General features: G+C 39.8%; 1 protein-coding gene across 1 annotated transcript; it reads right to left on the reverse strand.

The window, feature by feature from the left end:
* Positions 1–757: 757 nt before the first annotated feature.
* LOC132130645 (olfactomedin-like protein 2A) lies at positions 758–20,351 on the reverse strand. The gene is made up of 8 exons (XM_059542419.1): positions 20,203–20,351; positions 16,029–16,289; positions 14,480–14,587; positions 13,405–13,593; positions 7,603–7,858; positions 3,075–3,344; positions 2,562–2,747; positions 758–1,734 (listed from the first exon to the last, which is right to left on the reverse strand). Exons 1-8 carry the CDS (start codon positions 20,269–20,271, stop codon positions 1,121–1,123), a joined length of 1,953 nt encoding a protein of 650 aa, XP_059398402.1. The 5' UTR covers positions 20,272–20,351; the 3' UTR covers positions 758–1,120.
* Positions 20,352–21,558: the final 1,207 nt, after the last annotated feature.

Raw genomic sequence — 21,558 nt, forward strand, 5'->3', positions numbered from 1 at the left:
ACAAAATTCAGTTTATTTACTTGCATTGTATTATTTATTTTTTAAATGTTATTTATTATTCTTTATTAATTTAATATTTACATTTAATTTAAATGTATTATATACAACATCTTTATTTTGAATGTTTGTTGCTTTATTGCAACATACCTGGTTAGGACAGTGTAAATTATGTAAACATTTGTAAGGGCTTTTTAAAAGATATTAAAATTAACTCAAAATTCTAGAAGCTGTAATTGACCACTTGCAGAGAGTTTGTTCGAAGTGCGATCTGACCAATCATAATGCAGAATCTGCCATTTTTGTCAGACAAACTAAGCAGACAGGAGAGTAGATTAATGTTGGCTTGAAAAATGGTGTGTATTGACGTTTTTCCAAAGTTGAAACAAGGTATCTTCTGATGTTCATTCATGTTTATTTCATGCTATTACTAGTAAAGAGAAAGAGATGATCAATTCATGTGCCGCTTGAACTGAGGCGCTACAGTGATCTCTCATGAGACATTAAAGAGCCACAAAACGGACAGACAAAATTTGAAAGCTGAGACTTTGTTAGTGTCCTCTTTGCTCCGTGGTGTATTTTCCACTGCGTGAGAATATGATTTGTGGCGTGAGAGCGCCGTGGCTTGTCGGACGTAGCAACAGTAACTAAAAGGGGCGGGTCTTTGCGAAGGGTCAATTGTGAACTCTTTAGAACCTTTCGCATGAATTGTATTAGAACTTCATTGGACTTCAGGACAAATGTTATGAGCTAATAAGAAACCCTGTCCTGTTCTGAGGTTAAGTCGCAAAAAAGAAGGAACGTCATACAAATTTTGCAGTAATCATGCTTCAGAATGTCAGTGGAATAGCTTCGTTCCCTGGAGCTCAATGTGAATCATCTGAAAGGGCCTTTAGATTTCATTAGTTTTGGATTCTAGATCTTGCAGTGAGTTCTAAAGCAGCGGTTATGCAATCCCTTTGTTCTACTGTATATAATCTCTAACAAATGGCGATTAAAGTTCATGAGGACCCGATGAACCGTTTCAAGAGAGCGGTTGTCAGTGAAATCAATGAGACAGTTACAATCAGATACACCGGAAGTGGCCATTGCTTCGAGTAGATAAGATTGATAAAGTCTGATTTCATTTCTTTTCCTGCTCTACAAAGTTGATGTTGTAGGTGAGCTGGTGTCCACTGTCCCAGGCATACAGAACTTTCTCTTTCGGGTTGTAATCGACTTGTGTGGTGAACCCGTATTCATTAATAAAAGGTAAACGTGGAGACGCCTCGGCCCCTGTTAGCGTGTCATATGCGTATGAAACCTCCCCTTCCCGCTGATTGTAAATGTCCACCGCATACAGGACGCCACATATTATGAAGCAGTTCCCGAATGAATTTCGCCGCAGTCTCGTCCTCCATGTGCTCTCCTTTTTGACAGACAGGTCACTGGGATCTAGTCTACTGACTACAATGACCTCGGCCTGTCCGTAGTCATCGTCAACAGACGGATAAATGACCCAAAGTCCGTTTTCATCCACGGCGAAGTCTATATCGGAGTGGCCTTTCCACTTCCAAGGTGTGGTGTCTTCATAGACGACGTCATGGAGCTGAGCCCAGGCGGCTACAAACCGTTGCTTGAGGTCATATTTGATGATGTTCTTGGTGAAGGCACGGTTATAGTAAAACCCTCCTCTGTACACCACATGACCTGTCCCAATCCAGTTATAAGGTAGCTTGTACAAGTTACTCCAACGGCCTGCCAGGGAAAGAGAGAGAAGTGGGTAAAATGTTGCTATATTTCTGGAGTAAAGGTGCCCAAATATGAGATTTTGCTGGCAAAAAAGTGAATTTGCTTTTGTCAATAGTGTAGCAGTTTATAAAGCACAGCTCATGCTAAAGTCACTTTCAAACCAATCAGATTTCTATTGGTTAATATATATATATATATAATTACAAATCATTATATAAATTGTACATTTTATTTTAGATTTTATATCTACTATTTTTAAATAAATAAATAATGTAAATTGCGACCAAACTTAAAGCAGTAAAAAATTGCCAAGCAAGTTAAAACTGCCACTGTTGCCCCTGAAGAAATGTAGTGTATGACTCCCCTGGCACTTTCTTGAAAGGAAATATTTTTAATTTTTAATAAGTCTATTAATACCAGTTTACACAGTCACACAAACACACACTTACAGAAACGCACATTAAACTGTAACTTCTTCCAAACTCTTTCTCTTGTTCCAGGGCCAGACTGACACACACACGCACTTACACACATATTCACTGAGCAGCACACAACCGGACACAAAAGCAAACTGGCTTGTTCTCAAGCACAGACATCGACACCATTCACATTTACACTTATTCAGAAATCCAAACCTTTTCCAAGGAAAAACCTTATCATTGTTTCCTTAAAACAATATGAAGGCCTTTTAATTCAAAACACTTCTGTGTCTTCTGTGAACTGATCTGAGTCACACAAAAGGTATTGCCCGAAATGTCTTTCATTGTCTCTATCTAGACAGCTGCATTCAATAAATAATTGCAATATTAAGTTGGATGAATTATCTTACACACCCTGTTTAAAGTTGTCCAAGTTCCGGAACTCCACAAGGTTGTTGCCATAGTAATAGTTGGTGACGTAGATTTTGGAGTCCTTGGCGACGGGGTCCTTCATCCATGCGCCCTCATTTCTACCGTAGCTGTGCTGTTTGACCGGCAGATCGACCGAGGCCAGCGTCCTTTCACAGCTGTGCTCTTTAACTGCCAATAACACATGAACATCAGCTCTTCAACAGCTTCAAAAACACACATGCACCAAGATGTTTTTCTTGGTTTTAGTTTAGGATAATTTTTTACTGTATGAATTTCATTCTAAATACAATCTGATCTCACAGGAAAACGTAACTACTTTGTTATTAGGTGTTGATTCAGTATGAATTTTTAGACAAAGTTTAGAAAAAAGTAGGCATGAAGCTCTCACATAACCATCACTGTGGCATAGGCAGATCATATGAAATACTCTATGAATTCATCTGAATTAACCATCAATTTGAAATTGCCATGAGATTGTGTTGAAATCTAACATACCTGTGATGTATGAGTTATTGCTGGTGTTGTCCAGCACTAGTGCAATGGTTGGAGCTGGTCGCTCCTCTCTGTATAATGTTCTGCTAGTTGTTGTCGGAATCTGGGTTGTTGTTGTTGTTGTTGTGGGAGGAGTGGTTGTTGTTGTAGTTGTTGTCGTGGGTGCGGTTGCTGGGGTTGTCTCTGTTGCTAAGATGTCAGAAAATATGGTACTTTCTTCTTCCTCTACCTCTACCTCAAGCAACATGTCTGTTTCATCAGGTCTCTCTTCACCTGAGAAAGAGAAACATAAAAACAGAGAGAGAGATTAAATTCCCCTCACATATCATGCTTAAAGGGATACTCCACCCCAAAATGAAAATTGTGTCATTAATCACTTACCCTCATGTCGTTCTAAACCTGTAAAAGCTTTGTTCGTATTTAGGACGCAATTTAAGATATTTTGGAATGAAAACCGGGAGGCTTGTGACTGTCCCATTGACTGCCAAGTAAATTACACTGTCAAGGTCCAGAAAAGTATGAAAGACATCTTCAGAATAGTCCATCTGCCCTCGGTGGTTCAACCGTAACATTATGAAGCGACTAAAATACATTTGTATGTGAAGAAAACAAAAATAATGACTTTATTCAACAATTTGAATTGTTCTGATAGTGACACAGAGGAGACACATTGTTGAATAAAGTCGTTATTTTAGTTTTCTTCGCATACAAAAATTATTCTTGTTGCTTCATGACATTACGGTTAAACCACTGATGGCAGATGGACTATTCTGACAATGTCTTTCATACTTTTCTGGACCTTGACAGTGTTATTTACTTGGCAGTCTATGGGACAGTCACAAGCCTCCCGGTTTTCATCCAAAATATCTTAAATTGTGTTCCAAAGACGAACAAAACTTTTAGGGTTTTGGAATGACATGAGGTTAAGTGATTAATGATGAAATTGTAATTTTCATTTTGGGGTGGAGTATCCCTTCAAATGAAAAACACTGAAAACAGAAACTGAACAGCAAAAACATTTTTCAACTGTTGATAATAAGAAATGTTTTTTTTTGAGCAGCAAATCAGCGTATAAGAATGAGTTCTGAAGGACCATGTGACATTGAAGACTGGAGTAATGATGCTAAAAATTCAGCTTTACTGAATCTAAAATAAACTCAATCTACAATCTAACTCAAATAGAAGACAGTTCTTTTAAATTGTACAAATATTTCAGAATATTATTGGTTTTACTGCATTTTTGATAGAAATAAATGCAGCATTGGTAGGCACTTCAAAACAATCTTCATTATTCCAAACTTCTGAGTGGTATTTCATGTGAATTGACATATTCTGAAATAATAGACAAGAACAGATACTAGCCAAGTACAGACTATTTATTTCCTACACCTGCTCTGTGTGGATATATGAAGTCTCTGGAAACATTGTAATCCAAAAAAAAATAAAAAATCTTGTTGACATGTCAAAGTTTGAGTTCTAAAATAGTTTCTAATAGTCAGCACTTCCAGGACAAGATGACTCGCATCTAAAAACAAAGTATTTATAGACTGACTGCTCTCCAACAATATAAACACACCTGGTTTCTCATGTCGAGCATGTAACACGCTCAATCGCACCAGGGTTTTTCATATCTTCACCTGCTGGGGTGGCACAGGATTGTGGGAAAGTTATATTTAACGAGAGGCTGGATTCGATTACTGTACATTAGATCACAGGGTGGGATGACGAAAATAAACTGCATTTACTAGTAAAAGTAATTTATGTTTATTAGAACATATTTACTTGACTTGCCCTCGGTCCGCTGGTTTTTGTATTGACTTTGCATACCTGTCAGGATAGATCATAATGAATCTCCATCACAACTCTGTTATCCATTATCTTAAACCAGTCAAACAAATCCAGCCCAATAGCCAAGACACACTAACAAAGTTAAATAGGCCTTTGGTCACAGGAGACACCATATTAGATTTGCCATGAACAAAAACAAGGCATCTGAGGTACAGTTTTCTTTAACTGATGAAACACTGAGAAAAAAAGTAACATCACAATTATAGCTGATAATAAACATTCAGTGAACATGAAGCACAGATTATGAAAATTAGAAGTGACCTAGGATCTAAAGACACTATATAAACATTTTATCCTCAATAATAACTTTGCTATCAAGGTAATAATAACATTGCTTTTGCTAATAATAACATTGCTATCAAGGTAAACATTTAATCAGTTCATGCATTCCCTGGGAATCGAAACCATTCTTTTTTTTTTTCTTCTTTTTTTTTGGAAAAAGTTTAATATTAAAGTAATGATAATGATTAAAAATGAAGAGTATTCTTTACACACTTGTTGCTATTCATCAATTAAGTCAAATAAAAAAATGGCATCTACTCTGACTAATGCTGTGTTACAGGAATGTCAGGATTTCCAGCTTGGAAATATGCAATAAATTTAATCCACATTTGAATTTTAAACTGCTCAACACACTGGTTAATATATATATATATATATTAATTTTTATTATTTTTTTTTAATACAATTTTTGTAACTTCTTCTAATTTAAGGTATTGAATGTGTATGCAAGGTTTCAATACACAGATGAGGTTTGGAAAGGATGTACAAATTTGGTTCCATCAGTTGTGATGGGGTCAGATTGACTCACCATTGGTTTCCATGCAATTCTCCAAAAACACTTTGAAAAACAATCTTTCAAGCGTTAAGCAAAAATAAACAATTCATTACCCGAGTCAAAGTTTCTGCATCACATGACAATTTAACCTATTTTCAGTATTTTATGCTTTAATCAAATTCATTGTGATTGTTTTTAGCGTGCACTGACAAAGTTGAGAAGCAGTGATTAGGTTATGCCTAATGGATAACACAAGATTAAATCAGACCACATTACATTTCACTATAGATGCCATCGACTGGGGTGCTTTCAGAAACGCTATTGTATAATTCAAAGAAAAAAAATCACAATCACACGGCCAAGCAACTGGTGGTAACCATGGAGACCGCCAGGCAGGGGGAACACATTTAAGACTTAAATAGAAAGTGAGGCCCAATATGAATGGAAACACTGTTGCATTGGAGACATTTGGCTGTTTTTTGTAGAAACCCTGCAGCCGATATGAATGTCATGTGTGCATCAGAAACTAAAGCTAGTTCATTAGCACATGTTGACTATCATTTCAGACTCTAAAGTCACTCTCTGGCTGGTGTCCTACACTAGTATCCTGTTATTGTGAGTTCTGGATCATCAAATCCCAAGATCCTGGGATCCAGTTTCACTAAGACTCCAGTGTGTTTGTATTTGGCTATAGTTTCGGACCAAAAATATCCCCAAAAGAGAGAGAAATCTGACAAAACTCCCTTTGAGGACATTCAAGGCAATCCTCAAATGGAAAATGTAATCAAAATATCACTTCATCTGGCAGATTTACATAAAGTATATCTCTCTCTGTTAGTATTTTGATCCTATGGAAACGTATTTGCATCTTGGAATAAAAATGTAACAATTCTGACTTTTTTCTGAGAATTACAAGTTTATATATCGCAATTGTACGTTATAAATTCGTATTTGTGAATTTACATCTTGCATTTCTGACTTTACATCTCATTTGTAATTTTTTCTCTGATTTCTAACTTTACATCTCACAATTTTAGGGCCCGAGCACTGGTGATGCGAGGACCCTATTGGAATTGCTCCATTTCTTATGTTTTATTGTATTTTTTTTATATATATATATTTTTTTTATATATCCACAGAATAACTTTTTTTATTATAATTGTGGCTTTTTATCTCATAATTCAGACTTTTATTCTAAGAATTGCAGGTAAATCTTACACTTCTGTGTTTACATATGAATAAAAAAATCTGAATTGTGACATAGAAACTAAGAATTGCGAGAAGAAATGTCTGAATTGTGAGATAAAATTGTGAGTGTTTTTTATCCCGTGGTTGAAATAAGCTTTCATATAAAGTATACTGTAAGTTCATTTCACAATTTATTCTGCTCTTAACTTGAACTGTATACTCAAATCTGATTACAATTGGGCAGGTTTGTGCATGTGTGTGCACGTGTCGGCATATTAATAATTGTATGCCAGATCTATATAAGTCCTTTTTATACTAACAGAAAACAGTTTTGCATTTTCAACAGATGAAGTGGTTTATTGTCTGTTTGTTTACTGTCTATTAGTTTATTGGCTGTGTTGATATGAATGTGTGCACATGTGTTTTAGGTTATGAGAGTATGTCTGTGCTAATATCGAATGAAGTGTGTGTCTAAACTGGCGTGGATACAAGCAGCTGTGCTTCTATGGGGAACACAAAGAAAACAAGTTTGTCTCTATAAAAATGTGTTTCTGGGTATGTGTGTGTGTGACATATCAAACCTTTTCTGTGCAAAACTGGTGAACATTTGTCCTCACAATTTGAATAAATCTGATTAGTAATTAAAATGTATTTACTCAATGCCAAGTCCTTTGTGGTTCGGTCTGGCTATATAGAAAAGGATTGGCTGTGTCTTACCTTTTTGGTTGCCTGTCTCATCAGTTTTAGTGGCTTTGTAGTATGTGATTCCCCGGATGAGTCCTGGCTGGTTCTGTAATGGTTTGGTTTTACTGGGCAGTTCTGTTTGCTCTGGTTTAACGGGTTTGTTAGGTTTTGTGGTCTCTTTCTTCAGCTTGACTGGCTTTTCCTTTACTGGCTTTGGTGGAGGTTTTCCTTTTTCTGGTTTCTTTGCTGGAAATTTTGAAGCATCTTTGATATTTGTCCCCAGTGTGTCCTACAAACATAATGCATGTCTAACTCAACAGATGTTAGAGATCTCATCCCAAAAACTCCATAAACCCTTACATATTCTCTATGTAATTATATAAGCATGTCTCCTATTACAACTGCACGGAGTATGCATATTTTTTCTGCACACTCTGCAACAATCTCAAGTTTGAATTTGTCATGGTTGGTAAACCGTGATCTCGGGGTTTTTCACTATGTGGGTGAAGTCTGTGTGTTACGCGTCAGCACTGATTGTTTCTTGTGGGCGTCTCTGCTAATTGTCATCAGCAACAGCTGTCACTCATTACTCATCCCTATATATTGGCCTGTCTAGCGTCTTGTGTTTGTTAGAGCGCTGTTTCATGTTACTCGTCTCACATTTTGCTCTCTTGTGTGTTTCTGCGTTTGGATGTCCGTGTCTCCCCGGAACCCCGTCCACTCATCGCATATCACCATTGGATCATCACTTACCTCTCGGCTCGCTTCCCCGCAGTTCGTGTGTCACCCTCTCCTGCTGCCAACTCATCACCGCCCTTCCGATCCTTCACTCACCTGCATCTTCCTGGACTGTGTTTCCCCGGCCAAGTATCATCTGTGTTTCCATCTTTATGTACTGTGTCATTCATTTATTAAATATTCATTACTCGTACTTGCTTCCTGCCACTCCTTTCACCCAGTCGTTACAGAACGCTCTGACCTACTATGGAAGCAGCGAGCACCACTTCACTTTCTGACTTCATCCGCCACAGCGTCAACTGCATGGATCTGCAGCAGGAGAGCATTGATAACACTGGACGCGTGATCCAAGCGCTAGTGACACAGGTGTCCGAGCTCACCCAGCAGATCCATCAGCTCACATCTCCCGCTGCGCCACCCGCACCGCCTGCGCTTGCCGCCCCCCGGGAGGTCTCCCATGACCACTTCCGGCCAGAGCCGTGACTTCTGGCACCAGAGAGTTACTCCGGTGAGCCTGACTTTTACAAGACTTACCTTAACAAGTGTTCCATGCACTTTGCATCACAACCCCGCACCTTCATGACGGAAGAGTCCAAGGTTGCGTTTGCTCTCACTTTACTTTCTGGCAGGGCCGCCTTATGGGGGACGGTGGTGTGGGAGAACCATCATCTGTGTTGCACCTTGTTCCACGCCCTCTCCGAGGAGATGAAGAGGGTATTCGAACGGGCCGCGGCCGGCAGGGAGGCCGCTCACCAACTATCAGACCTCCGACAAGGGAAACTGTCGGTGGCGGATTACTCCATCAGTTCCGCACCCTGGCGGCCGCGTGCCAGTGGAACGAGAAGACGCAGTGGGATCGATTCCTGTATGGGCTGGCCGACCGTGTTCATAAGGAGATCTACCTCCTCGAGTTGCCCCCAACACTCAACGGCCTCATCGATCTGGCGCTCCGGGTGGATGCCCGGATTAATCGCCTTGGTAAACAAACCAGTCCATCACGCCTGCACATCTCTCCGGAACGGGGCCACCCGAGTCGAGAGAACATGGTCGGTCCCGTCTACGATCACGAACCCATGCAGGTGGGTAGAGCTCGACTATCCTGGAAGGAGAGAGAGAGAGGCGGAGGTCCCAAGGACTGTGTCTGTATTGCGGTGGCTCGGGTCATTCCTTTCATTCATGCCCGGTAAAAGAGCCAGCTCGGTAGTAAGTTTGAGGCTACAATTGGGTGGGGTCTCCGCCGGGAAGTCCTCAACTACATCTTCGACTCTCCTTCCGGTGAAACTGTGGTGGGAGAACCATACTCACAACTGTCACGCCCCTCTGGACTCTGGAGCCGAAGGTAATTTCATTGACACTGTCCTTGCACGTCACCTGAAACTTCCTGTCCTTCCCGTGTCTCGTCCTATCCATGTCACCGCACTCAATGGCCAGGAACTGCCACACGTCACTCACAACACTGAACCCATAACTCTGCTCACCTCAGGAAACCACACCAAAATATTCTTTTACCATCTTCTTTAACCTCATGGACTCCCCTGTCGCTCCCATTGTTTTAGGTCACCCCTGGTTGGTCAAACACAATCCACGAGTGGATTGGGGTTCCAACACAGTCTCTTTGTGGATTGAAAGCTGTCATGAATCTTCTCTGGTTTCTGCTTGTCCTGTTCTGTTTGTTTCTGTCTTTCAGGAGGAGATCAGGTGTTATCAAACGTGCCCGCAGAGTACTTGGACCTGACGGAGATGTTCAGTAAGTCCTGCGCTGCTTCTCTTCCTCCGCATCGTCCCTATGACTGTGCTATAGACTTAGTTCCAGGTAAGTCTCCGCCTAAGGGCAAGCTTTACTCTCTTTCTATTCCGGAGAGGGAGGACATGGAGAAATACATTTCTGATTCCTTGGCATCGAGGTTCATCCGCCCTTCCTCTTCTCCAGCAGGGGCGGGATTCTTTTTTGTGGGAAAGATGGATGGTTCTCTGCGACCTTGTATTGACTACCGAGAGCTGAACAACATCACGATAAAGAATACTTATCCTTTGCCGTTGATGTCTTCATCAACGGCAAAGGATTACAGGGAGCATCAATATTCACAAAACTGGATTTACGTAATGCTTATCATTTGGTCCGCATCAGGAAAGGGAATGAGTGGAAAACCGCCTTTAACGCCTCTAAAGAGCACTTTGAATATTTGGTGATGCCGTTCGGGCTCTCCAACTCGCCAGGGGTTTTCCAAGCACTCGTTAATGACGTGTTGAGAGACATGGTAGATCAGTTCATATATGTTTACATGGATGACATACTGATTTTTTCTTCATCTCTCCAGGAACATGTGCAACACGTCAGACGAGTGCTCCAGAGATTACTTGAGAATGGTCTTTTTGTCAAGGCGGAGAAATGCATATTCCATGCACAGTCTGTTCCCTTCCTAGGGTATATCGTCTCGTCCGAGGGAATACGTATGGATCCTGACAAGGTTAAGGCTGTGATAGATTGGCCAACTCCAGATTCCCGTAAGGCACTACAGCGGTTTCTGGGGTTCGCCAATTTTTATCTACGTTTTATTCATAATTTCAGCCAACTAGTCTCACCTCTGACCGCCTTGACCTCCCCCAGTACTCCGTTCAGGTGGTCTAATGCAGCCGAAACTGCATTTACCAACCTCAAGAGCCGCTTCGTTTCGGCTCCCATCTTAGTAGCCCCTGATCCCACACGGCATTTCGTGGTGGAGGTCGACGCATCAGAGGTGGGAGTAGGTGCAGTTCTTTCCCAACGTGCTGCCTCGGACGATAAGATGCATCCCTGCGCATTTTTCTCCCATTGTTTATCTACTGCTGAACGCAATTATGACATTGGTAACAGAGAATTGTTGGCTGTCAAGTTAGCTTTAGAGGAGTGGCGTCACTGGTTGGAAGGGTCAGGGGTACCTTTCATTGTTTGGACCGATCATAAGAATTTAGAATACATCAAAACTTCCAGGCAGGCTCGGTGGGCACTTTTTTTCGGCCGCTTTGATTTTGCTCTATCGTACCGCCCGGGTTCCAAAAATGTTAAACCCGATTCTTTGTCACGTCTTTTTGTTCCTCCGAACGCCCAGTGACTCCCGAGTGTATTTTACCTGAGAAAATAGTCGTCTCAGCACTCGTATGGGAGGTCGAATCCAAGGTCAAGACGGCCTTAGAAGGGCTAACGCCTCAGCGCGGATGCCCACCGAATCGTTTATTTGTGCCGGAAGAGTTACGGTCCGAGGTTATTCAGTGGGGTCACTGCTCTAATGTTGCTTGTCATCCAGGGATAAGCCGAACCAAGTGGTTAGTTAAGCAACGATTCTGGTGGCCACTTATGGCTCGCGACGTTCACGATTTTGTTTTGGCTTGCTCAGTTTGCGCCAGTGGTAAGTCATCTAACCGACCTCCAGATGGGCTTCTTCAACCGCTGTCTGTCCCTTCGAGACCCTGGTCACATATCGCTCTAGATTTTGTTACCGCCCTCCCGCCCTCTAATGGCATGATGGTTGTTTTGACCGTAGTGGACCGGTACTCCGAAGGCAGCACATTTCATTCCCTTGCCCAAATTACCTACAGCCAAGGAGACAGCGGTCACTGTCATTGATCATGTCTTTCGGTTACATGGCCTCCCGGTAGATGTGGTTTCTGACAGGGGATCCCAATATATATCCAAATTTTGGAAAGAATTTTGCAAATTGTTAGGAGCGATGGTTAGTCTGTCTTCGGGTTATCACCCTCAGAGTAACAGGCAATCTGAGCGAGCCAACCAGGATTTAGAGAGAACGTTGTGATGTTTACTCTCCAAGAATCCTTCTTCCTGGAGCCAACAACTCTCTATGGTGGAGTACGCTCACAACTGTTACCAGTGTCAGCCACGGGCCTCTCTCCGTTTCAGTGTGGCTTAGGTTACCAGCCACCTGTTTTTCCTAGTCTGGAGTCTGAAGTCGCGGTCCCCTCCGCTCACGCGTTTGTCCAGAGGTGCCACCGCACCTGGACCAGAGCCCGCGAGACTCTGCTCCATATGAGGAAGCGCACTAAGGCCAAGGTCGCCACCGGTCGAAGCCTCCCGTATAGGTCGTGGGTCAAAAAGTGTGGCTTTCTACTAACAACATTCCGCTCCGATCTGTTTCTAATAAATTAGCTCCCAAATTTATTGGCCCGTTTTCTGGTCACCAAGATTATTAGTCCGGTGACAGTCCGCCTCAAACTACCGCCGCCGTACAGGAGGATTCATCCCGCCTTCCATGTGTCCAAAATTAAACCCCTGTTTTATTCACGTATTAATCCGCCTACCCCGGTTCCCCCACCGCCGCGTATCGTAGATGAGGAGCCAACTTATTCGGTAAATAGGATTCTGGACTCGAGACGGAGGGGACAAGGATTCCAGTACTTGGTGGACTCGGAAGGTTACGGTCCGGAGGAGAGGAGTTGGGTACCTGCTAGGGATATACTGGATCACTCCCTTATTGATGATTACAATCAGCAGGTAGGCCCTTCTGGGAACTCCAGGAGACGTTCCTAGAGGGGGGGGGGGGGGGGGGGTACTGTCACGGTTGGTAAACCAAGATCTGAAGTCTGTGTGTTACGCGTCAGCACTGATTGTTTCTTGTGGGCGTCTCTGTTAATTGTCATCAGCAACAGCTGTCACTCATTACTCATCCCTATATATTGGCCTGTCTAGCGTCTTGTGTTTGTCAGAGCGTTGTTTCATGTTACTCGTCTCACGTTTTGCTCTCTTGTGTGTTTCTGCGTTTGGATGTCCGTGTCTCCCCGGAACCCCGTCCACTCATCGCATATCACCATTGGATCATCACTTACCTCTCGGTTCGCTTCCCCGCAGTTCCTGTGTCACCCTCTCCTGCTGCCAACTCATCACCGCCCTTCGTATCCTTCACTCACCTGCATCTTCCTGGACTGTGTTTCCCTGGCCAAGTATCATCTGTGTTTCCATCTTTGCTTCCTGCCACTCCTTTCAACCAGTCGTTACAGAATTCCATTTCCAGAATAGCAAATTAAGTAGAACTTCCCTTTTTTTTCTTTTTTTAATATAATCAACTCAAATGGCCAAAGTCAGAGATTAAAGATCATGACCATTACCTGTGCTTTGCTTTTAGGGCCCGAGCCGGTGGAGTCTTTCTGGAGCAGCTGAAGGCCCAGATTGGACAATTCCTTCTTTATGCTCATCATAATGTCAGAATGGTTCTCATACTGCCGTAGCTGGTTGGTCAGAGTCGCCACACTGTCTCTCATAAAGTCATTCTCCCGAGAGAGGTTCATCTTTATCATCTAGAAGGAATGCAAAACTTTAAATCACTAAATATGTTTGCATATATACAGCACCATGAACTTAAATGCTCATCTTTCCCTCAAACCGTTATGCTTATAATACAGTGCTACACACTACCATTCAAAGTTTGGAATATGTAAGATGTTTCATGTTTTTAATTAATTATCTTATGCTCACAAAAACTGCAGTTATTTGATCAAAAATACACTAAAAATATTGTAATATTGTGAAATATTATTAAAGTTTAAAATAACTGTTTTCTATTTCAATATATTTTAAAATTTAATTTATTCCTGTGATGCAAAGCTGTATTTTCAACATCATTCATCCAGTCTTCAGTGTCACATGATCCTTCAGAAATCATTCTAATATGCCGATTTGCTGCTCAAGAAACATTTCTGTTTATTATCAATGTAGAAAACAGTAGTGTATCTTAATATTTAAAAAATATAACACAAATCAGGATTCTTTGACAGCTGTTTTCAAAGAACATCTTTATATTTGAAGTATTATAGATCTTTTTTAACATTTTAAATGTCTTTTTTACTGACTTTTGGTCTATTTACTGGATTCTTTTTAAGAAGGTATCAGTTTTACCTGATAATGAGCAAAATTATATTGAAAATAAAAACAGTATATAAGTGTGACTATTTCATGACTGTGGTTTTCTTCCTTTGGACAATTCCTCTCTCTGTCCTGCTATTTTTTACACATTCATTATTTTCCCATCCCTTAAGCCAAAGTGGAGCGATATAACAGATAATAACTTTAGCCAGAGCATTGTGGGTAGCTACAGAATGTCCTGAGTCCAGTTAAATCCAGCCTTGACTCATTAATGTTCACATGTCTATGTTTACACACACTGGGCAGTACAGTCACACTCACCTCCTCCAGGTTATTCATTTGAGACACCACCTTATTGATGTACGAGTGAACTTTGAGAAGGTCCATGCTGAAGAGAGTTCCTTCCAGAAGGTCCACCATGGACTGCAACTGAACGCAAAGAGACAGGTGACTTTCAAACATCAGTAGAAAATTAGTTTGGAGGTTAACAAAGCAGATAGGGTTTCACGAATCTTCAATAGTTATATAATAACTAATATATTCCTTCTTTGGCCAACCAGGTTTACCAGAAAAATGCTGGTCCATCGGCTACACTCTTAAAAATAAAGGTTCTTTATTGGCATTGAAGGCTCCGTAAAGAACCTTTAACATCCAAGGAAACTTTTCATTCCAAAAAGGTTCTTTTTAGTGGAAAATGGTGGAAAAATGCCCTTCATCCTAAGAAAAAAATGGTTCTTCTATGGCCATCCCTTTCTGGAACCTTCTTAGCTAACAAAATATTTCTGAATGCTCTCTGAAAGTTCAAAATGTAAAAAAAAATATATATATATATATTTTTTTTATATTTGAACATTAGGTGAACATTCCATTTGATCATTATGCAAACAGTAAGGGAATGTTACTTTTAAACATTCTCTCAAGATTCTAAAACAAAAGTCACATTTAAAAACATTAGTCAAACATTTCAGAACAACATTCCCTTAATGATTTATAAATAACTTTTTGTTATTATTGTTTATAAAATTTGTTTTCTGTATTTAAGAGTGAAGACCATAACAAAAACTAGTTTGGATTTAATCTGTTTTTTTTTCAGCAGAAAAAAGATGAACAGGAGCATTCTTTTCTTCATGAGACTGAATTCCTCATATGCTTATTGCAGAGAGTTCAGTCGTGTAACAGCTTGACTGTTATGGTTATTTATGGCTTCATGTGGCATCAACAGATATGAAGAAACTTTACCAAGGTCAAAACAGAGCCACATGTTTGGAGCTAAACAGCACAAGATCAGCAAATGTTTGAGGTGGAAATATTAAAACCGTTGTGTTTAACTACTGACTAATTGATTTTGAGGCTTTTAGCAGAGTTGTAGTAATACGGGACTAAACCTGGCTGGATTGTCTTGTGGCTTTCAGTGTGTGTGTGTAATGTGGAGATATGGACGGAAAAGGAAAGAGGACAGATGCTATAAAATCTGCTGTCCCAACATTCTCTAGTGAATCAGTGTGCTGTTAACCTCAAAAAGAGCACTTCCTTTCCTGCTTCGCTTCAAGTTATGTCACAGTTTTGTATCAGTGATGTATTTTTATAGTAGCATACATAACGTCCATTATCCATGTAACAAAAATTTGTTCTAAGTATGTTTTGCCAATGTTCCCATTAAATTATGAAAATATTATTTATGAAAGTTCAATCTTTTTCTTTTTTTTTCTTTTATTATGTTTGTTTTTCTTGGTTATATGAATGTTAAGGGAAAATTCCATTTTTATATTTTGTAAACATTATGGGAATGTTACTTTTGAACTATTTGCCAGTAGGGCATTAAATAAATTTATGTACTGTATTTTAAAAGTAACAAGTGAATGAGGCCTACTTTGAGCAGCTCTGGTGCCTGTTTCTTGAGTTTTTCCATCTTCCATTCGTTCTCGCAGGGGTTGAGAGAGGAGGGTGGAGCCGTGCAGGTACATTTACAGTCGGCTCCGGAACTCACCGTCTCCACCGTGTAAAAATCCTCCACGCGCACACTTCCTGTCCGCAAGCGAGCACATGCATCCCGGGTCAAAGGCCGCATGATGCACTTACAGCGGCAGTCGGATCCCTCTGATGTCATGCGGACTTGTTCCTCCCCGAAGATCTGAAAAGGAAATGGATTGAAAGAGAAGGAAATTACATCATGGCCTACTTCAGTGTCACTTTAGTTCTCTGTAGAGATTAAAATACACACACCCTCACCTAAAAGACATTCAGATGTCTTTTTTTATATAGAGATCAGTCTCAAATCAACCTAAGGCTTGAGTTTATTGATCAGCGCTTTTAACTGCTGACTTCTTGACATGAGATATGAAAGTTTGAGGTCAAGAGGTCACCAGTGCCACATGGCAGAATTCAGCCACATGTGCCACAGTGACCTACGACCTTTCCTCTTCCCAAGCTCCACGTGTCCATTATTACTCAATTACCAAAATGTAATTAGTGTTTAGTCATAATGGCGAATGTACTTTTGCTGTTAATCATATAAACTCAAATCCAACAACACAGAATCTTTTCTCAACCTTTGAGCTTCAACAGACCAGTCTGAATCAACTAGTCTGTGTTAACATGAGTAAATCAGTCACATGAGCTGTAGAATACACCATCTTTAAGGTAACAGAATTACTTTTCATCTGTCTTCTGGGCCATTATTGTCAGTGGACTGAGTGGAAAACAAGCAGATGGTTTCAACAGAGTGACCTTTGACCTCTGAGAAGAGAAAACCACATCTTACAAAGTGTGTCCTAATTCAGATCGATTTGGATGCTGTTTAAAGGAAGTATAAATGCATTTAGTCAATTTCTTGCAGGTATATGTGTGTGTGAGAGGTGGTTTAACATCTTGGATTACTTATATCCTCTTCAGCAAAACTGAGACCTTCTGTAAAAACAAATAGAGACACACATCATCACACCTTGCTAGCTTTGGTAATTTAAAGCTTAAGGGAGATCGTATTGCTTGATCTGCACGTCTGATAATGTGGTTGTAAAGGGCATGTGGGTGATTTATGAGCTAACTAGCTGTTCGAACATGTTTTTTATTCTATTGCCCTGCACTTCTATGTGTGTTTGGATTATTCTGAGGCATCAGTTTATTGACATAGATGGCGGTTTATTCAGAATATAATTAGCCAATGTCATATTACCGTGGATGTACCGTCACCCTTTCCCAGCTATTATCTGGCATGTTTAGGATAGCAACCAAAGTCCAAACAAACAGAGGGCAAGTGTCAGCTGTGTTGTGCTAAAATAAGCGAATCCACTCTGATTTCCTCAGCAGGGATGCATTTCTTCCACTGAAATGCTGGCTGCATGACAAATCCCCTAGAATTGATAGCTATATTGAGTTATACAGATAGAACTACTGTATATTGTAGTAATATGTTATTTACACTATATTTAAACATTCTGTAACACAATAAATGTAGCATAGTAGACTAAAAGCACTATATTAAAATTCTTATAAAGTCATACAGCTTTGTGTGAGAAAAAAAACAAGTCATTATCAACTGAAAATAGTCTTCGCTGCAACTCTTAAATCATATGTGACCCTGGAGCACAAAACCAGTCTTAAGTCGCTGGGGTATATTTTTAGCAATAGCCAAAAAAACATTGTATGGATCAAAATTATTGATTTTTCTTTTATGATAAAAATTATTAGGATATTAAGTAAAGATCATGTTCCATGAAGATATTTTGTAAATGTCCTACTGTAAATATATTAAAACTTAGTTTTTGATTAGTAATATGCATTGCTAAGAATTCATTTGGACAACTTCAAAAGCGATTTTCTCAGTATTTTGATTTTTTTGCACCCTCAGATTCCAGATATTTAAATAGCTGTATTACGGCCAAATATGGTCTAATCCTATTAAACCATACATTAGTGGAAAGTTTATTTATTCAGCTTTCACATTATTGAAATTGACACTTATGACTGCTTAATAAACATTTCTTATATTAATAACTGTTGTGCTGCTTAATAGTTTTGTGGAAACTGTGATATAAATTTTTTCAGTATTCGTTGATAAATAGAAAGTTCAAAAGAACAGCATTTATTTGAAATAGATATCGTTTGTAACATTAGCTTTGCTTTCACTTTTGATTAATTTTATGGATTCCTTGCAGAATAAAAGTATTCATTTGTTTAAAAAAAAAATCTTACTGACTCCAAACTTTTGTCTATTCTGTCCAAGCTGAATTAGTATCCACATCTCTCTTTGTTGCCCCATATATCAGCTCTGACAGTGACCACAGGGCCTAACCACCCAACACAGGTGCAGAATGATGATCAACATGATGATCAGCGGAGCCAAGCGGACTATGCTTCAAACCCCGTGTGGCACACATACATGCACTGATAAATGCACAATCTCTGATTCACACAGCAGCTGACATAACAACTGTGAGAACCCTGAAATGTAAACTTCACAAGGAGAGGACAGATAAAAGTAGAAGAACATGAGAATCCTTCTTACAGGTCAAATCCTCTGTAATCCCATGCTATGGACCGGACTGGCTTTTTCAACTGAGATTATTAGTAATTTAGCTACATACAGTATCAATCTTTGATGTACAGCCAGGAATTAAGAAAAAAAAAACTGGACTGGAGCTGCTTTCAGCAGGTGTGTCACCAACACTGCTGTTCAGCAGAGATGAGGACGGTTTTTAAGTTTTTTTCCACTGAGAATCTTCTCCGTTTATTACGTCAAAATAAGAAAAGATGTGATCAAAAATCAATCAGAAAGAAAGCATTACATGCAAACATTTTACATGTAAATCTCTCTAGTCGTGACCAGGGGCGACCTAAGCAAATACCTCACTCGCAAATCAATATTTTTGCTCGCAACTGTGTTAAGTTGCAGTCTGGAGCCCTGTTATATTGAAGTTATGAGCCATATCTAGATCAGAACATCGGAGACTTGGCCAGTCAGTAACCACCTACAAAACATTCACAACATCCTAGTAAAACCATATAACAATGTCCTGGCAACACCCTAGTATCATGGCATTGGACAAGTTATTTCTTCTCAGTTTTTTTTTTAAGTGAAACACTCACATTTTCTTATGCCCAGAACAGGTAACAATTTTGTGGAAGGAATGAAACAAAAAAATCCATCAACAGTGAGGATTGGGGCCCTGTCGTCCTCTCCAGTCTCCTGATGCGTCATGACTCCTCAGTGTCGTTTTCTCATGTGCAGTTTTATTCGTGGTAAATCAACCGTTTAAGGCAAAGTGACTTTCTCTGTGCACACATCAGCCTTTCATCCGTCCTCCACAGCTGGAAAGGCTTAAAGACAAGCTTCCAATGAAGTGGTAAACAACTGAAAAACTTTGAAGATGTTCAAACTTTTAATTGTAACATTAAGGCTAAAGAGCTGTGAAAGAGCAAGGTGTTCTTCTGTGCAGGTATACACTATTCAAATATAGTTCGAGCAGCACAGCAGAAAGCTTCAGGAGCAGGATTGAGCATATATAGGGATTTTAGACTTTAGTGTTATTATTATATGATATTTTTTCACTCCAGAGCGCGAGACCTTTGACCTCGTGCCCGAGGTGCGTTACGCGCATTGTGTCTGCTCTGCTGAAGATTTTAATCCAAACACTTTCAAAGCGCCCACACGTGCGAATAATCACTGAAACTATAAAAACACTGAACATGTCCGCTTTTATTTTGAAAACAAGTCATCCCACAGACTAAACTTCCAACTGATAACGTCATATCATGCGTGGAGTAGCCTACATAAAAAATAAATAAAATGACTGAACGCCAATGTTTTTGTATGCAACGGAGTAAAAAAACTAAACAAACAAACAAAAAAGACAAAAAAATAATGTTCTATATTTTAATAGTTCGCGCATAAAATAATTAAACTTTTTAGTATGATTAGCATGATTACAGATTAATTAATTAATTGATTTATTTTTGCATGATCTAGTTTTGCAATAATGCCTTTTTTTTTTTCAATAAATGCACATAAATGCAAAACTAATTCTCTAACTCTGACTCTTTCTTACCTTGTTCAGAGATGATACGTGACTTGACATCATAAGTAAACACGCCACGAGCTCCACTATCCGCCACATCTCGGTCTCTGAACCTCTCTGTGTGAGTGTGTGAGATGCGACTACACACTCAACATCATCACCACCACCACCACCAATAACCCCCCCCCCCCCCCCCCCCCCCCCTCTCTCTCAACGCAACGCCTCCACCTGCTGGACGCGTGAATCCCTAAAAAACGGTACGTAAAAAAAAATCATGGTTTTAAGTAAGCTACTCAAATTGTAATAAATGCCAAAGTATGTGGTAAATCATATTTAAAAAACATATAAGAGAATCTTCAAAATATGTCAACTATCATAAATATTACTACTATTGTTATCGTATTTATAATTATCGGATGTATAAGTAAATTTTATTTATACATTTAAACGCTGACCAAAGTGCTGAACAGAGTATTAAAAATAATAATAAAAAATAAATACAAACCCAATTCCAAAAAAGTTGGGACACTGTACAAATTGTGAATAAAAACAGAATGCAATGATGTGGAAGTTTCAAATTTCAATATTTTATTCAGAATACAACATAGATGACATATCAAATGTTTAAACTGAGAAAATGTATAATTTTAAGGGGAAAATAAGTTGATTTTAGATTTCATGGCATCAACACATCTCAGAAAAGTTGGGACAAGGCCATGTTTACCACTGTGTGGCATCCCCTCTTCTTTTTATAACAGTCTGCAAACGTCTGGGGACTGAGGAGACAAGTTGCCCAAGTTTAGGAATAGGAATGTTGTCCCATTCTTGTCTAATACAGGCTCCTAGTCTTAGGTCTTCTTTGTCACATCTTCTTCTTTATGATGCGCCAAATGTTTTCTATAGGTGAAAAATCTGAACAGTCTGGCCATTTCAGTACCTGGATCCTTCTTCTACGCAGTCATGATGTTGTAATTGATGCAGTATGTGGTCTGGTCCGTCTAAGGGCCCAAAGATCACATCCAGTATGGTTTTCTGGCCTTGACCCTTATGCACAGAGATTGTTCCAGATTCTCTGAATCTTTGGATGATATTATGCACTGTAGATGATGATAACTTCAAACTCTTTTCAATTTTTTCTCTGAGAAACTCCTTTCTGACATTGCTCCACTATTTTTTGCCACAGCATTGGGGGAATTGGTGATCCTCTGCCCATCCTGACTTCTGAGAGACACTGCCACTCTGAGAGGCTCTTTTTATACCCAAACATGTTGCCAATTGACCTAATAAGTTGCAAATTGGTCATCCAGCTGTTCCTTAATTGTACATTTAACTTTTCTGGCCTCTTATTGCTACCTGTCCCAACTTTTTTGGAATGTGTAGCTCTCA

Source organism: Carassius carassius, chromosome 47 (assembly GCF_963082965.1).
Source record: "Carassius carassius chromosome 47, fCarCar2.1, whole genome shotgun sequence".
In the NCBI taxonomy this organism is placed as follows: domain Eukaryota; kingdom Metazoa; phylum Chordata; class Actinopteri; order Cypriniformes; family Cyprinidae; genus Carassius; species Carassius carassius.